The 19,155-nt window shown below is 38.4% G+C and overlaps 1 protein-coding gene across 2 annotated transcripts in view; it reads right to left on the minus strand.

Moving 5' to 3' along the window:
* Window positions 1–8,159, minus strand: part of SLC5A12 (solute carrier family 5 member 12) — a 115,776-nt gene extending 107,617 nt beyond the window's left edge. For both annotated transcript variants that reach the window (XM_053688904.1, XM_053688905.1), the window contains exon 1: window positions 7,803–8,159. In XM_053688904.1, coding sequence (XP_053544879.1) covers window positions 7,803–8,159 — 357 coding nt within the window. The remainder of the gene's footprint in view (window positions 1–7,802) is intronic.
* Window positions 8,160–19,155: the final 10,996 nt, after the last annotated feature.

A 19,155-nucleotide genomic window follows, 5' to 3' on the forward strand; every position in this document is an offset into this window, starting at 1 on the left:
ATCCCTGCATTGCATTGTATATTGTGTGTGTTAGTGTGCACTGTTTTCTTCTGTGTGTTTCACACTGATTTTTTTTAGTGCATTTTAATTCGTTAGTGATAGTTTAAAATGTATATTTGAATAAGATTGACTAATGTCATAAATCATGTGATTATGCATATTCCAATCAAAAGTGGTTGAAAAATTCACTAGTGTGTGGATTGTTTAGGAGTTTGCGTCATAATTGGTGTGAAAAGTGTTGCGTCAAAATGGGTGCGAAGTGGAGAGTGGAACTTGTATTACATGGCTTAAACATGGTGATTTTTCCCAAAAAATGAAAATGAAGTTAGTTATATTATGTTGTGTATTTATTTCATTTTTATCTCTATATCTATTAGTGTGACAAGTTTGGGGCAAAACTTTTCTACAAATTTGTAGAAATAATATTGTCCCCTTGCTTTGTAATGAGAGAAACATTTGTAGCATAAGCCATAAGTAGTAATGTATTTTTCATTTGTATCCCTATATCTACTAGTACACCAAATGTGGAGCAATAATATTGTTTGATTTACAAATGGTATACAATTTTAATAGAGCATCTAATTTACTTTTATTATGTAATATACTTCATTCTCTTGCAGCATCGAACATAAGCTTTCTGTGTTTTCAGACTCCCATTGAGTTCTGCGACCTCAAGGGTGGTGGATGGAAAACTAGGTACGCTGTGTCGGAGTAGACGCGAACGTACCTGTTAAATGTTTGATAAATTGGGAAAAGTGTCAAATAGAGTCGAATGTGAATTTGAAACATCTGTAATGACGCAAGCATCGATCTGCGTCGGATTGAGATTGCGGGATCGTATTTTATGTCACAAATTTAAACATTTGCCGATCTTGATGCTTTGTTAACTACGGCGAATCAATCTCGCATCATATTCGACGCGGAAATCAATCGTATTAGCTGTTGACTCCTTGATAAATCGAGGCCTTACACTCCTCAAAAAAAAGTGAAATGATTCAAAAAGAGCACATAAATACCTACCCCCTGAAGGTATAGTAAGCAATCAAATATCCGAACAGTTCAGCACACCTGTATATCGATGCACCCTGCAAGGGAGACTGCAATCACATGTACCATATAAATTCACAAAGGCAGCAGCACTAATATTCAATCCCTTTACATTTTTGCAAAATGTTGTGGTGATGTTTTGGTGCCAATAAAAGGAATTGAATATTAGTGATGCTGCCTTTGTGGATTTATGTAGTAAGCAAGTTCATATAGAAAATACTACTTTTCAAACTACAAATGTGCACCCATAAGTGCCAAAAGTGCTTAGCAGATTAATAGAAGTAAAGGGTTTGCAACCGTCATGTGCATCATATCTTACCATAGAAACCTACAGTAAACATGAAGGGAACCTGTCTGGCAATGCTGTAAATGATAGTGCAATTCTGTTTATATTGATACAATGGGGTAGATTTACTAAATGTCGATAGGACATGATTCACTATTGCGAATCATGCCTGCTCGACATCCATAAATGCCTACAGCATACGCTGTCAATAACTGCTTGTGTGCACCATGCAGGTACATATATCGCTATAGGTACTGTGCATGTCAGTAACTACTTGTGTGTGCACCATGCAGGTAAATATCTTGTTGTGGGTAGTGTGCATGTCAGTAACTGCCTGTGTGTACATCATGCAGGTAAATATCTTGTTGTGGGTAGTGTGCATGTCAGTAACTGCTTGTGTGTACATCATGCAGGTAAATATCTTGTTGTGGGTAGTGTGCATGCCAGTAACTGCCTGTGTGTACATCATGCAGGTAAATATCTTGTTGTGGGTAGTGTGCATGTCAGTAACTGCTTGTGTGTACATCATGCAGGTAAATATCTTGTTGTGGGTAGTGTGCATGTCAGTAACTGCCTGTGTGTACACCATGCAGGTAAATATCTTGTTGTGGGTAGTGTGCATGTCAGTAACTGCTTGTGTGTACATCATGCAGGTAAATATCTTGTTGTGGGTAGTGTGCATGTCAGTAACTGCCTGTGTGTACATCATGCAGGTAAATATCTTGTTGTGGGTACTGTGCATGTCAGTAACTGCCTGTGTGTACATCATGCAGGTAAATATCTTGTTGTGGGTACTGTGCATGTCAGTAACTGCCTGTGTGTACCATGCAGGTAAATATCTTGTTGTGGGTACTGTGCATGTTAGTAACTACTTGTGTGTGCACCATGCAGGTAAATATCTTGCTGTGGGTAGTGTGCATGTCAGTAACTGCTTGTGTGCACCATGCAGGTACATATATCGCTATAGGTACTGTGCATGTCAGTAACTACTTGTGTGTGCACCATGCAGGTAAATATCTTGTTGTGGGTACTGTGCATGTCAGTAACTGCTTGTGTGTGCACCATGCAGGTAAATATCTTGTTGTGGGTAGTGTGCATGTCAGTAACTGCTTGTGTGTACATCATGCAGGTAAATATCTTGTTGTGGGTAGTGTGCATGTCAGTAACTACTTGTGTGTGCACCATGCAGGTAAATATCTTGTTGTGGGTAGTGTGCATGTCAGTAACTGCCTGTGTGTACATCATGCAGGTAAATATCTTGTTGTGGGTAGTGTGCATGTCAGTAACTGCTTGTGTGTACATCATGCAGGTAAATATCTTGTTGTGGGTAGTGTGCATGTCAGTAACTGCCTGTGTGTACATCATGCAGGTAAATATCTTGTTGTGGGTAGTGTGCATGTCAGTAACTGCTTGTGTGTACATCATGCAGGTAAATATCTTGTTGTGGGTAGTGTGCATGTCAGTAACTGCTTGTGTGTACATCATGCAGGTAAATATCTTGTTGTGGGTAGTGTGCATGTCAGTAACTGCCTGTGTGTACATCATGCAGGTAAATATCTTGTTGTGGGTAGTGTGCATGTCAGTAACTGCCTGTGTGTACATCATGCAGGTAAATATCTTGTTGTGGGTAGTGTGCATGTCAGTAACTGCTTGTGTGTACATCATGCAGGTAAATATCTTGTTGTGGGTAGTGTGCATGTCAGTAACTGCCTGTGTGTACATCATGCAGGTAAATATCTTGTTGTGGGTACTGTGCATGTCAGTAACTGCCTGTGTGTACCATGCAGGTAAATATCTTGTTGTGGGTACTGTGCATGTTAGTAACTACTTGTGTGTGCACCATGCAGGTAAATATCTTGCTGTGGGTAGTGTGCATGTCAGTAACTGCTTGTGTGCACCATGCAGGTACATATATCGCTATAGGTACTGTGCATGTCAGTAACTACTTGTGTGTGCACCATGCAGGTAAATATCTTGTTGTGGGTACTGTGCATGTCAGTAACTGCTTGTGTGTGCACCATACAGGTAAATATCTTGTTGTGGGTAGTGTGCATGTCAGTAACTGCTTGTGTGTACATCATGCAGGTAAATATCTTGTTGTGGGTAGTGTGCATGTCAGTAACTGCCTGTGTGTACATCATGCAGGTAAATATCTTGTTGTGGGTAGTGTGCATGTCAGTAACTGCTTGTGTGTACATCATGCAGGTAAATATCTTGTTGTGGGTAGTGTGCATGTCAGTAACTGCCTGTGTGTACATCATGCAGGTAAATATCTTGTTGTGGGTACTGTGCATGTCAGTAACTGCCTGTGTGTACCATGCAGGTAAATATCTTGTTGTGGGTACTGTGCATATCAGTAACTGCTTGTGTGTACCATGCAGGTAAATATCTTGTTGTGGGTACTGTGCATGTCAGTAACTCTGTCTCTGTACCATGCAGGTAAATATCTTGTTGTGGGTACTGTGCATGTCAGTAACTGTCTGTGTGTACATCATGCAGGTAAATATCTTGTTGTGGGTAGTGTGCATGTCAGTAACTGCTTGTGTGTACCATGCAGGTAAATATCTTGTTGTGGGTACTGTGCATGTCAGTAACTGCTTGTGTGTACCATGCAGGTAAATATCTTGTTGTGGGTACTGTGCATGTCAGTAACTGCCTGTGTGTACATCATGCAGGTAAATATCTTGTTGTGGGTACTGTGTATGTCAGTAACTGCTTGTGTGTACATCATGCAGGTAAATATCTTGTTGTGGGTAGTGTGCATGCCAGTAACTGCTTGTGTACATCATGCAGGTAAATATCTTGTTGTGGGTAGTGTGCATGTCAGTAACTGCTTGTGTGTACCATGCAGGTAAATATCTTGTTGTGGGTAGTGTGCATGTCAGTAACTGCTTGTGTGTATCATGCAGGTAAATATCTTGTTGTGGGTAGTGTGCATGTCAGTAACTGCTTGTGTGTACCATGCAGGTAAATATCTTGTTGTGGGTAGTGTGCATGTCAGTAACTGCTTGTGTACATCATGCAGGTAAATATCTTGTTGTGGGTAGTGTGCATGTCAGTAACTGCTTGTGTACATCATGCAGGTAAATATCTTGTTGTGGGTACTGTGCATATCAGTAACTGCTTGTGTGTACATCATGCAGGTAAATATCTTGTTGTGGGTAGTGTGCTGTCAGTAACTGCTTGTGTGTACATCATGCAGGTAAATATCTTGTTGTGGGTACTGTGCATGTCAGTAACTGCCTGTGTACATCATGCAGGTAAATATCTTGTTGTGGGTAGTGTGCATGTCAGTAACTGCTTGTGTGTACATCATGCAGGTAAATATCTTGTTGTGGGTAGTGTGCATGTCAGTAACTGCTTGTGTGGACATCATGCAGGTAAATATCTTGTTGTGGGTAGTGTGCATGTCAGTAACTGCTTGTGTGTACATCATGCAGGTAAATATCATGTTGTGGGTAGTGTGCATGTCAGTAACTGCTTGTGTGTACATCATGCAGGTAAATATCTTGTTGTGGGTACTGTGCATGTCAGTAACTGCTTGTGTACATCATGCAGGTTAATATCTTGCTGTGGGTAGTGTGCATGTCAGTAACTGCCTGTGTGTACCATGCAGGTAAATATCTTGTTGTGGGTACTGTGCATGTCAGTAACTGCTTGTGTGTACCATGCAGGTAAATATCTTGTTGTGGGTAGTGTGCATGTCAGTAACTGCTTGTGTACATCATGCAGGTAAATATCTTGTTGTGGGTAGTGTGCATGTCAGTAACTGCTTGTGTACATCATGCAGGTAAATATCTTGTTGTGGGTACTGTGCATATCAGTAACTGCTTGTGTGTACATCATGCAGGTAAATATCTTGTTGTGGGTAGTGTGCTGTCAGTAACTGCTTGTGTGTACATCATGCAGGTAAATATCTTGTTGTGGGTACTGTGCATATCAGTAACTGCTTGTGTGTACATCATGCAGGTAAATATCTTGTTGTGGGTAGTGTGCTGTCAGTAACTGCTTGTGTGTACATCATGCAGGTAAATATCTTGTTGTGGGTACTGTGCATGTCAGTAACTGCCTGTGTACATCATGCAGGTAAATATCTTGTTGTGGGTACTGTGCATGTCAGTAACTGCTTGTGTGTACATCATGCAGGTAAATATCTTGTTGTGGGTAGTGTGCATGTCAGTAACTGCTTGTGTGGACATCATGCAGGTAAATATCTTGTTGTGGGTAGTGTGCATGTCAGTAAGTGCTTGTGTGTACATCATGCAGGTAAATATCATGTTGTGGGTAGTGTGCATGTCAGTAACTGCTTGTGTGTACATCATGCAGGTAAATATCTTGTTGTGGGTACTGTGCATGTCAGTAACTGCTTGTGTACATCATGCAGGTTAATATCTTGCTGTGGGTAGTGTGCATGTCAGTAACTGCCTGTGTGTACCATGCAGGTAAATATCTTGTTGTGGGTACTGTGCATGTCAGTAACTGCCTGTGTGTACCATGCAGGTAAATATCTTGTTGTGGGTACTGTGCATGTCAGTAACTGCCTGTGTGTACATCATGCAGGTAAATATCTTGTTGTGGGTACTGTGCATGTCAGTAACTGCTTGTGTGTACATCATGCAGGTAAATCTCTTGTTGTGGGTACTGTGCATGTCAGTAACTGCCTGTGTGTACATCATGCAGGTAAATATCTTGTTGTGGGTACTGTGCATGTCAGTAACTGCTTGTGTGTACATCATGCAGGTAAATATCTTGTTGTGGGTAGTGTGTATGTCAGTAACTGCTTGTGTGTACCATGCAGGTAAATATCTTGTGGGTACTGTGCATGTCAGTAACTGCCTGTGTGTACATCATGCAGGTAAATATCTTGTTGTGGGTACTGTGCATGTCAGTAACTGCCTGTGTGTACATCATGCAGGTAAATATCTTGTTGTGGGTACTGTGCATGTCAGTAACTGCTTGTGTGTACATCATGCAGGTAAATATCTTGTTGTGGGTAGTGTGTATGTCAGTAACTGCTTGTGTGTACATCATGCAGGTAAATATCTTGTTGTGGGTACTGTGCATGTCAGTAACTGCCTGTGTGTACCAAGAAGGTAAATATCTTGTTGTGGGTACTGTGCATGTCAGTAACTGCGTGTGTGTACATCATGCAGGTAAATATCTTGTTGTGGGTACTGTGTATGTCAGTAACTGCTTGTGTGTACATCATGCAGGTAAATATCTTGTTGTGGGTACTGTGCATGTCAGTAACTGCCTGTGTGTACCATGCAGGTAAATATCTTGTTGTGGGTACTGTGCATGTCAGTAACTGCTTGTGTGTATCATGCAGGTAAATATCTTGTTGTGGGTACTGTGCATGTCAGTAAATGCTTGTGTGTACCATGCAGGTAAATATCTTGTTGTGGGTACTGTGCATGTCAGTAACTCTGTCTCTGTACCATGCAGGTAGATAGCTGCTTATTTTAATTGTACATTTTAGTACCTCCTGGAGTCTACCGTGAACATAACTCTGTGTATAATACAGGGGAGCAACTGCTTGTGTGTAATGCGCTGGTCAGTAACTACTTGAGTGTAGCATGTTGGTATTTGCTTGTGTACTCAGCTGATTAGTATCTACTTATGAGTGCTGAATGTCAATCTATTTCATATCGGATTACGTGTAATGTATTGATTAGTTTAATGTTGTGTTAATTAGAATTTGTTTTTAATCATTGTTTTGACCAGTGTCTGATTTTACATTCCGCATTGCTCAATGTTTACTTTTGGGATCTCTTTATGGTATATTCCAATACATCAAGTTTAGTAAATTATGTATCTTCAAAATGTTCCCTAGACCTTAAAGGGACATGAAACCCAAAAATTGTATTTCATGACTCAGATAGAAAATCGAATTTAAAAAAAAGTTTACAATTTACTTTTATTATTAAATTTGCTTCATTCTCTTGAAGAGATATCTAAATAGGTAGTGTGCACATGTCTGGAGCTCTAGTGTGCCATCTAGTGTTTTTGCCAATGTATAATATTGTTGCAAAACGGCTGCCATATCGTATTGCAGACACTTGCGCACTCCTGAACTCACCTTCCTGCCTTTCAACAAAGGAAAACAAGAAAATATTTTTTTTATAATTGAGGGAAATTGGAAAGTTTTTTAAAATGGTATGCTCTATCTGAATCATGAAAGAAAATGTTGGGGTTTTATGTCCCTTTTATATTGAATTTTGCTGAAAATGTAACTTAATATATCTAATATACCCATCGGCTGGCATTTGCTTTTGAGATTTCTGTCAATATTTCCTTTGTACACTGGAAAGTTGTTTAAAATGTTATGCTCTACCCAAATCATGTAAGAAAAATCTGGGATTTCATGCCCCTTTCAGAAATTAGTTGCAATTTTCTTTTATAAATAAAAATTAAATTTTATCCACGTGAGATTAACAGTAAATATCTACCAAAGATTCATGCAACTTACCTCATATGTACTAGTAATCCCAGACCTATAAAACACTGGAATAAAGAGCTCAGCAGATACAGTGATGACCACCGTATAGGAAATGATAAAAAACAGATAGAATGCGCCGAAACGAACAACTTCTGAAGGGGTTCCCAAAACTGTCACGGCTGACATGAAACTAGCAGTCAAAGACAGAGCCACAGGTCCACACGTCATCTGCCGTCCGCCAACCAAAAATTCTTTGGAAGTTTTTTTTTTCCTCTCTTTAATTGCAAAGAAGACTCCTATCCCAGCAGAAACCACAAGTAACGCAGCAAAAACAACATAGTCCCATACTACAAAGTTATTAATTTCTGGAGCTTGAAACTGTGACATAGCTTATTTGTTGGTAGCAAACCACAATAGTACTTGAGAGCTGGTTACAAAGTAGTGGGATTTGTGGACTATAAATGACATTAATTAAAGAAAATCAGTAATAGATCTAAAGATAAATGGACTGGTCAATTTAAAAAGACCTAACAGTATCAATGGGGAATACAAGAGGACATTGGCAGGGAATCAGGGAATGGATTGACTCTAAGGAAAGTCTCAGGTGATACTGAAAAGTAATCACTAGCCAATGGGATTGCTTCAAAACTGATAACCACCACTTTTGGCATATTTCTTATTTTAGTTAAACATTACTCCAGCTGATTAATATACTTGATGTCTCATCTTAAAGTAAGCATGCTTAAATGTTATTAGGTGCTATAAACAGATAAACTATTAAAGAGGTAGGAAAGTTAATTGGCCTATGGACTTAACTAAATGAGCTAATCTCTGTCTTTCACTTGAACACGGGATAATTAACAGCAAAACATCTTTGTTGCTTACAGATAATAATAGAATAGTTTGTCTTATTTATGGCTTAGCTTTGCTTAAAAATTCACATATCTTTATACTACACAGACAACACCTATAGCTTTTTTTACTCCTTCTTATCAAGATGACATTATGCATAGTTTGCCATTGTAAATAAAAAGGGACAAAAGTCAACATGCATAAACGTATAATTATAGGTACCTGGAATTAGGTTTGCCGGTTGTTCTACAAACTACTGGAGGATCAGCAAGTGATTGGAAGAAGAGATAGGAGGTTATGATCAAACCTTAATGATGAACAAAAAGTCCCTCTGATATATACTCACATTAGACCTACAGCTCTGTAGTTTACCTATATGCCAAAATCAAGTATCAGATGAGACTCCATCTTTTAAGTGACCAGTATTTTTACAAATATTGGAAAGCCACCGGAAATACTGAACACTCGACAACCCTACATGGACGGGTGATATTTTTAATTGTGTATTTAAAAAACCATTATGTATAACATTAGTTTTATGAAAACTTGTCTATTTTAGGGTTGGCCAAAATGGAGGCCTAGTCTTTGCATACCCCAACATAAAGTAAAACTAACAATGTGTTTGTGAATGTTTTTGTGGCCATAGGAAAAAGCAGAAAGGTGAATGTATAGTTTTAAGATTAAACACTTCAGCCAGGGGGGACCAATTTACCATGGTCTGAATGGGGTCAAATACCCCTGTTTCCGCGCGAGCCTTTAGGCTCGCCGGAAAAAGGAGTTAAGAAGCAATTTGGCCGCAAATCTGCAGGGGGCAGCATTGCACAAGCAGTTCACCAAAGTCAAAGTACAAAAGGACTATTCAAGTGTTTACTTACTATTTTTCGAATAGAAACTATGAGGTCTCCTGAAATTTACACATACAATAGCCCATTCACACCTCTTAAAGTCGCAGTAAAGCTCTGTTCATGTAACCACTTTGTTTACTCGTCAAGGAAACTACTCATTTATTTGTGTGACATTCACCTAGTGTTATCACAAGACATCACCAACACTCAATATCCATATGAATGCCATATGTATGTTGGCAGGATAGACATACTTCATTCTGTAGCCTCTTCAGGGCACCAACACCCACAAATAGCATAATTTTTTATTTCATTGTTCATATTTGATTGTATTTTTCAATAGCACATGTGTAATTGTCCCTATACTGGTGTTATTAAAATAATGTTTTTACAGGAGATCACTTAATCGCAGTTAACTCATCGTTAACTATTGCAATCCGTTTACATCTACACCACTGCTAACCCATATAATACATCTTTTAGTTTATTAGTATGGCCAGACTGTGCATGGTTTTTCTATCACTACATGGGCATTTGACAAATTTCCCAAGGATTGTTTCAAATTATATTTATTTCTCTTGTTTGTTAAAGGCACTGACCAGCGTAACTATAAGTCACAGGGGAAGGTTTCTGTCGCCATTTCTCAGCCAAGGCTGTATAAGGGCAATAAAGTCTGTGGCAAATGCTGTTTTTTATATTTTTGTTTGTTTGGTTTGTTATACCTCCCATGCAAAGGAGCTTTTTGCTTGACAATTAATGCACATGATATCGTTTCCAGGGGTGCAAATAGAGTGTGTATAAAAGGACTGTACAAGCCCATATCTATGAATGATCACAAGATAAGATTGATATTCTTTTGAGATTTTGTCCAGTATTAATCACACTTCTCCAGAAGTTTGTACTTCGTACTTAGGTGTTATCCAGTCATACACCAGTGTTTTGGTTAATACTTAGAGAGTGGGAGAAATTAAATTAAATATGGATAGCGACCAACCACAATTTTTTTCTCTAATGCCGGTAAAAGCAAGGAATGCAAATCCTATGGACTGTGAGATGTAATCTTCTCTAAAGATAAAAGAGTTCTATCATTTAGTAATCTTTTTGATACAATGGAATGTCTTCTTATAAAAGAGACTAAAGTTCAATAGGATTTATGGACCTTTGACCGTTATATAAAAACTAGCATGATACCGAGAGGACCAAGGATTTTTAAATTCCCCACTTTTATAGTGGATACCAGTGACAAAGAATTCATAGAGGCCTGGAATTAATTTCTCTCTGAATGTTCCTCACAACTTATGCTCATGTTAATAGATTACAAAAACAAACAGCTCATAGAAATTAGAAAAGATATAGATGACACTCGGTTAGAAATGAACAAGAGAAAGAATGATCCTATAAAATTATCTTTGTCCAGGAAGGCCAAAACAACCTAGACAATTTAACTAATAAATGGAGACCCTACATTACAGAAATTAATGAGCCCATTGAAAGGTTAAGTGAGTCAATTTCGCAAGTAGCAAAAATAACAATATCAGAAACTTGGAGAGAGGCACACTTGAAACTATTATACAGAACGTATTACACCCCTAAGAAAGGAGCAGAATGGGGCAATACACAGTTTAATAAATGTCCAAAATGTAGTAAATACGCAGCTGACTTGATACATATGATTTGGGAATGTCCCTTAATTAGACAATTCTGGCTTAAAATCAAGAATTGGTTGGATAAGATCTTAAAGAGACCCAGTAACATTGAGTTAGAACAAGTGCTGTTTCTTCCAAGATCTAAAGAATTAGGGAGAGACTGGAAACTTATATATATCTCGGTACTAGCGGTGAGGAGTATAATTTTTAAAAACTGGAAAGATAGTAAAAAACCTAGTTTTGTAGAATGGAAGAACTTCTTGATAAAACAGGCAGTTATTGAACAATATGATGTACAGAATATCGATGAGAATGCAAATATAGAATACATGAATAAATGGGGGAAATTGATACATTCATTGTCTGTTACTCTGCAGAAACAGTTCTTGTATCCTTATAGGAATTTAGCTGAAGTTGAAGCTTAGATAGAGGGCAGGTGGGAATGGCAAACAAATATAATCTTTTTTTTATTTTTTTTTGTGTTTGTTTGTTTGTTGTGGTTTTTGTTTTGTTCTATTTTGTTTTGTTTAGATGTGGTTTTTTAGGTTTAACCGTTGACATAGCTTGTCAACGGCATGGGATTAGGTGGAATTGAAAATCCAAAAATTATAAGATCAGAATACAGGATGATTTATATTTTTTATAGTATTGATTGAAGGGCGGTAAAAAGAACATAATGAAATATGCTTAGTTTATGAAGGGCCCTATGTTATTTATGTTTGAAAGGTACAAAACACCCTGCGAGGTGGAATTATGACCCAAATGAGAGGTCAGTAATTGTTTATTTGTCTTTTCTTTACTGTATATAAAAGGTAAAACATCCTGCGAGATGAAAGAGAAGAACGATTGAGCGGCATTGTATTTATATTTTTTGGATCATAAATAAAAATATTAAAAAAAAAAGAAAGAATGATCCTGATTTTGCCAGGTTTGATTTGCTATTAAGAGATACTCTAGCGAATAATAAGAAATTGGTTATGGAAAAAAAACATACAAAGTATTTAAGAGACAAGTGAAAGCAAAACAGTATATATCTGGAATAGAAAAAAAATGTACATACAACAGACACAAAAGTAATGACAAGAATAAAAATAAATACCATAAGAAAGGTCAGGCAGGCAAGACAGGGGGTAAGTCAGTGTCTTTTTTAAGGGAGCTAGGGAGAATACTCCTCAGACGAAAAGTCATCAGGGAATGAAGACATGGGAGCTACACACACAGGCATTCTGAAAAATACTACAGTGAACACTACAGCTGAGCTTTCACAAGTAGTTAGACAAAAAGATAACAAAAATTAACATAAAAAACAAGGGGGTACTAAGTACACTTCTAGGGCTACCATACAGTTGACAGCTGTAACAGACTTAGATCAGGTTTTTCTGCTGGATACGGGACTAATGTCAGTTCCTATGGAGAGTCAGAAACCACAGGAGAGGTACCAGTTGAGAGGGTCGAGGAGACAAAGCAAGTACAAGTAGGAAATGTAATAAACCTATGAAATAAAGAATTAACTGAAGAACAATTCAGATTCCTAAGTTATGGTCTTTCATTTGCCCCACCACAGATTTCAATGTCTTCCAGACCATAGTGGACGTGAATCATCTGAGAAGGAATATAACCTTAAGAAAACATTTCCATGGTCAGGAAGGCATTGAACAACAACAAAAAGATGGTACAGAAACAATAGATTTGGACTGCACTGTACTGACCTTCCAAGAAGTGTGTGATACTGTTTCCTTACAGGAATTAAAATTTGATAATCCTGATAAGGAGGGAATCAAGAACGCGAGTATTTCTCTCAAACCAACATCTAGATTTTATCCCATACACAGTAGAGGAGGTATAATATAAACATTCTTTAATCGAATAGAGAAAGATCTTATTGACTTAAAGTCTGTGGAATTCTCTACAAAACACAACTTAAGTAGGAAAGAGAAGGCAGCCCTAAAACAATTACAGGAAGACCCTAACATTGTAATAAAGAATGTGGATAAAGGAGGCACAATTGTTATTCTGAATAAATCTACCTATATAGAAGAAGCTCAGAGACAACTTTCCAGCAATGACAATTACACTGTATTATCTAGGGACCCTACAAACAACTTTAGACAAGAGTTGTGTCAAATTCTGGATGATGGCATGGACCAGGGGTTTCTTGATGCTAAAACAGCTGAATATCTTAATGTGGAGAATCCGAGAATGACCCCTTTTCTATCATTTACCAAAAGTTCACAAAACTCTAACCCAAATACAGTGAGCAGAATAGGCTCATTACTTGAACACTTATCTCAATGGTTGGATACTATATTCCAACCCCTTGTAGTCTCTTTACCCTCATATATTAAGGACACTAAACACGTTCTTAATCTAATGGAGAAACTTGAGTGGAGGGATACAAATTTCTGGGTGAAAGTTGATGCTGTCTCCCTCTACTCATCCATTCCTCATGAGGAGGGCCTTAAAGCAATTGCCTTTATTCTCAGATATCTTACTGAGTATTCAGGAACGTTTCAAAAGTATATACTTAGAATTACCAAATTTTTGTTAACACACAATTTTTTTGAGTTCCAGGGGGTGTTCTGTCTCCAGAGATGTGGAACAGCAATGGGGGCAAAATTTTCCCCATCGTACACCAAACTATTTTTAGGTTGGTGGGAATTCTTCCACATCTTTGGAGATAGAAACCCATTCACCAGAAATATTTACTCATACGGGAGGTACATTGATGACCTCCTGTTCATATGGGATGGTCCACAGTCTGGAATCGAGGATTTTGTGGACTATTTAAACTCTAATACAATTGGTCTAAGATTTACATTTGAATATCATACTACAGAGATCAATTACTTAGATCTTACTTTGTTAGGATCTACAGAAGGTATCATTTAAACAAGAGTTTATAGAAAACATATCATCAGTAATTTGTTGCTTCATGGCAAGATTTGTCATCGAGATCACACTGCAAATGTTGTGGCAAAAGGAGAATTCATCCACTTAAGGAGAAATTGCTCGCAACATAATGACTATTGCCGTGATGCAAAAGAATTGGAAAATAGACTTAAAGAAAGGGGTTATTCTGAAAAATAATTGCCAAAGCAAGGAATCAAGCAGACAGTCATCACAGAGTATCTTTGCTAGCTAAGAAACCACAATCAAATAAAACCTTCAAAGTTGTTAACTTTATAACTAGTTACAGCACAGTTTCCACAGATTGCTGCCATAATTCGAAAACATTTTCCGATCCTGGCAGCGAATGACAAATTCACTGATTTGGTAAAGGCAGGGGTCATATGCACTACTGTCATATGCACTACTAGTAAACATTCAACATTAGGCTCTATGCTCTCCCCTACGGCTCTCAAAAATGAGCAGTCAATAACTAGCACATGGATGAGCACTAGAGGCATGTATGGCTGTGGTCACAAAAAGTGCCGGCCATGTGAATTCCTAGAAAAAACTAAGACTTTTACATCCCATATAACATGTGGGGTCCAATACATTGGACTCACTTCGAGAGATATAAAATCTAGGATTCGAGAACATATTTCAACCATCATCCGAGGTAGATCCACTACCCCTTTGGTACGCCACTTTGTGGAAAAACATGATGGGAAAATTTGCACACTCAAAAGGTGCACAATTAAACATGTTAAACTACCCAACGGCTAGATTTAGAGTTTTGTCGGTAAGGACCCGCGTAGCTAACGCTGGCTTTTTTCTGGCCGCACCATAAAAATAACTCTGGTATTGAGAGTCCACATAAAGGCTGCGTTAGGCTCCAAAAAAGGAGCGTAGAGCATATTTAACGCAGCTTCAACTCTCGATACCAGAGTTGCTTACGGACGCAGCCAGCCTCAAAAACGTGCTCATGCACTTCCTACGTCTGCACCTAACACCCTAACATGTACACCGAGTCTAAACACCCCTAACCTTACACTTATTAACCCCTAATCTGCCGCCCCCGCTATCGCTGACCCCTGCATATTATTTTTAACCCCTAATCTGCCGCTCCGTAAACCGCCGCTACTTACATTATCCCTATGTACCCCTAATCTGCTGCCCCTAACACCGCCGACCCCTGTATTATATTTATTAACCCCTAACCTGCCTCCCACAATGTCGCTGCCAGCTACCTACAATAATTAACCCCTTATCTGCCGACCGCAAAGCGCCACCACCTACATTATAGCTATGTACCCCTAATCTGCTGCCCCTAACACCGCCGACCCCTATATTATATTTATTAACCCCTAATCTGCCCCCCTCAACGTCGCCTCCACCTGCCTACACTTATTAACCCCTAATCTGCCGACTGGACCGCACCGCTATTATAATAAAGTTATTAACCCCTAATCCGCCTCACTAACCCTATAATAAATAGTATTAACCCCTAATCTGCCCTCCCTAACATCGCCGACACCTAACTTCAATTATTAACCCCTAATCTGCCGACTGGAGCTCACCGCTATTCTAATAAATGTATTCACCCCTAAAGCTAAGTCTAACACTAACACCCCCCTAAATTAAATATAATTTTAATCTAACGAAATTAATTAACTCTTATTAAATAAATTATTCCTATTTAAAGCTAAATACTTACCTGTAAAATAAATCCTAATATAGCTACAATATAAATTATAATTATATTATAGCTATTTTAGGATTTATATTTATTTTACAGGTAACTTTGTATTTATTTTAACCAGGTACAATTGCTATTAAATAGTTAAGAACTATTTAATAGCTACCTAGTTAAAATAATTACAAAATTACCTGTAAAATAAATCCTAACCTAAGTTACAATTAAACCTAACACTACACTATCAATAAATAAATTAAATACAATTCCTACAAATAACTACAATGAAATAAACTAACTAAAGTACAAAAAATAAAAAAGAACTAAGTTACAAAAAATAAAAAAATATTTACAAACATAAGAAAAATATTACAACAATTTTAAACTAATTTCACCTACTCTAAGCCCCGTAATAAAATAACAAAGCCCCCCAAAATAAAAAAATGCCCTACCCTATTCTAAATTACTAAAGTTCAAAGCTCTTTTACCTTACCAGCCCTGAACAGGGCCCTTTGCGGGGCATGCCCCAAGAAGTTCAGCTCTTTTGCCTGTAAAAAAAAACATACAATACCCCCCCCCAACATTACAACCCACCACCCACATACCCCTAATCTAACCCAAACCCCCCTTAAATAAACCTAACACTAAGCCCCTGAAGATCTTCCTACCTTATCTTCACCATACCAGGTTCACCGATCGATCCAGAAGAGCTCCTCCGATGTCCTGATCCAAGCCCAAGCGGGGGGCTGAAGAGGTCCATGATCCGGCTGAAGTCTTCATCCAAGCAGGAGCTGAAGAGGTCCTCCATCCGGTAGAAGTCTTCATCCAAGCAGGGCAGAAGAGGTCTTCCATCCGATTGAAGTCTTCATCCAAGAGGCATCTTCTATCGTCATCCATCCGGAGCGGAGCGGCAGCATCCTGAAGACCTCCGCCGCGGAACATCCATCCTGGCCGACGACTGAACGACGAATGACGGTTCCTTTAAATGATGTCATCCAAGATGGCGTCCCTTCCGATTGGCTGATAGAATCCTATCAGCCAATCGGAATTCGAGGGACGCCATCTTGGATGACGTCATTTAAAGGAACCGTCATTCGTCATGCCCCGCAAAGGGCCCTGTTCAGGGCTGGTAAGGTAAAAGAGCTTTGAACTTTAGTAATTTAGAATAGGGTAGGTTATTTTGGGGGTTTTTGTTATTTTATTAGGGCGCTTAGAGTAGGTGTAATTAGTTTAAAATTGTTGTAATATTTTTCTTATGTTTGTAAATATTTTTTTATTTTTTGTAACTTAGTTCTTTTTTATTTTTTGTACTTTAGTTAGTTTATTTCATTGTAGTTATTTGTAGGAATTGTGTTTAATTTATTTATTGATAGTGTAGTGTTAGGTTTAATTGTAACTTAGGTTAGGATTTATTTTACAGGTAATTTTGTAATTATTTTAACTAGGTAGCTATTAAATAGATCTTAACTATTTAATAGCTATTGTACCTGGTTAAAATAAATACAAAGTTACCTGTAAAATAAATATAAATCCTAAAATAGCTATAATATAATTATAATTTATATTGTAGCTATATTAGGATTTATTTTACAGGTAAGTATTTAGCTTTAAATAGGAATAATTTATTTAATAAGAGTTAATTAATTTCGTTAGATTAAAATTATATTTAACTTAGGGGGGTGTTAGTGTTAGGGTTAGACTTAGCTTTAGGGGTTAATACATTTATTGGAATAGCGGTGAGCTCCAGTCGGCAGATTAGGGGTTAATAATTGAAGTTAGGTGTCGGCGATGTTAGGGAGGGCAGATTAGGGGTTAATACTATTTATTATAGGGTTAGTGAGGCGGATTAGGGGTTAATAACTTTATTATAATAGCGGTGCGGTCTGGTCGGCAGATTAGGGGTTAATAAGTGTAGGCGACGTTGAGGGGGGCAGATTAGGGGTTAATAAATATAATATAGGGGTCGGCGGTGTTAGGGGCAGCAGATTAGGGGTACATAGCTATAATGTAGGTGGCGGCACTTTGCGGTCGGCAGATTAGGGGTTAATTATTGTAGGTAGCTGGCGGCGACGTTGTGGGGGGCAGGTTAGGGGTAAATAAATATAATACAGGGGTCGGCGGTGTTAGGGGCAGCAGATTAGGGGTACATAAGTATAACGTAGGTGGTGGTCGGCAGATTAGGGGTTAAAAAAATGTAATCGAGTGGCGGCGATGTGGGGGGACCTCGGTTTAGGGGTACATAGGTAGTTTATGGGTGTTAGTGTACTTTAGAGCACAGTAGTTAAGAGCTTTATGAACCGGCGTTAGCCCAGAAAGCTCTGAACTCCTGACTTTTTTCTGCGGCTGGAGTTTTGTCGTTAGATTTCTAACGCTCACTTCAGCCACGACTCAAAATACCGGAGTTAGAAAGATCCCATTGAAAAGATAGGATACGCAATTGACGGAAGGGGATCTGCGGTATGGAAAAGTCGCGGCTGAAAAGTGAGCGTTAGACCCTTTTTTGAGTGACTCCAAATACCGGAGGTAGCCTAAAACCAGCGTTAGGAGCCTCTAACGCTGGTTTTCACGGCTACCGCCAAACTCCAAATCTAGGCCCAAGAGAGGTGGAAATATTGACAAACTACTGGCCAAAAGAGAGATCCTCTGGATGTTTAAATTGTGCACTAGACATCCAGAAGGTCTCAACTCCAGATATTAATCAACTATTGGGAGTAAGAAACCTCTAGCTTATTTTGTCTCTGTTTTCTCTTAAATCATATAAACACAAAAGTGATACAATCACACCATACATAATAATAATTAGACATCTTAATTAAAACTAGAGATTAATATCAAGCTCTTTCCATGCTAGTCTTATACTATTATATAGTTTAATACGAAGATATGTATACAATAAATAATCCGTTTCAACTAGGGAAAGCGCTCAGACTGTAGCTGTGTCTGTTCACACTCACGTGACACTCTTCACGCTCTTCACGTAGTGAACACACACTAGACGTCCGATGACGTATCCTGTTTCACTCACAATGCTCCGGTGCAAGGGAAGCTGGGCGCTCCATCAACGCTCAAAGGAAAATACAATAAGCAAAATCTTCCAGCGCACCCGGCAGCAGTGAGACTTAGTCACAAAAAACACCAAGCAATTGAAATAAATGAATACCTGTTTATTGGGAAACTGAGGATGTAATACAAGGAAACGCGTCTGACCAGTTTATATATATTTTTCTACCTTGCTGCCTGTCTTTTGCTGTTTTGCTATCCTACCTGTGGGACAACATTGTGCATCATTGTATATGTGAAGGACTTTCCCAATAAACAGGTATTCATTTATTTCAATTGCTTGGTGTTTTTTGTGACTAAGTCTCACTGCTGCCGGGTGCGCTGGAAGATTTTGCTTATTACAATAAATAATCACATACGAACAAGGTAGCAGAATAGAACCTAATCAGGATCTTATATCC

Source organism: Bombina bombina, chromosome 7 (assembly GCF_027579735.1).
Source record: "Bombina bombina isolate aBomBom1 chromosome 7, aBomBom1.pri, whole genome shotgun sequence".
NCBI lineage: Eukaryota > Metazoa > Chordata > Amphibia > Anura > Bombinatoridae > Bombina > Bombina bombina.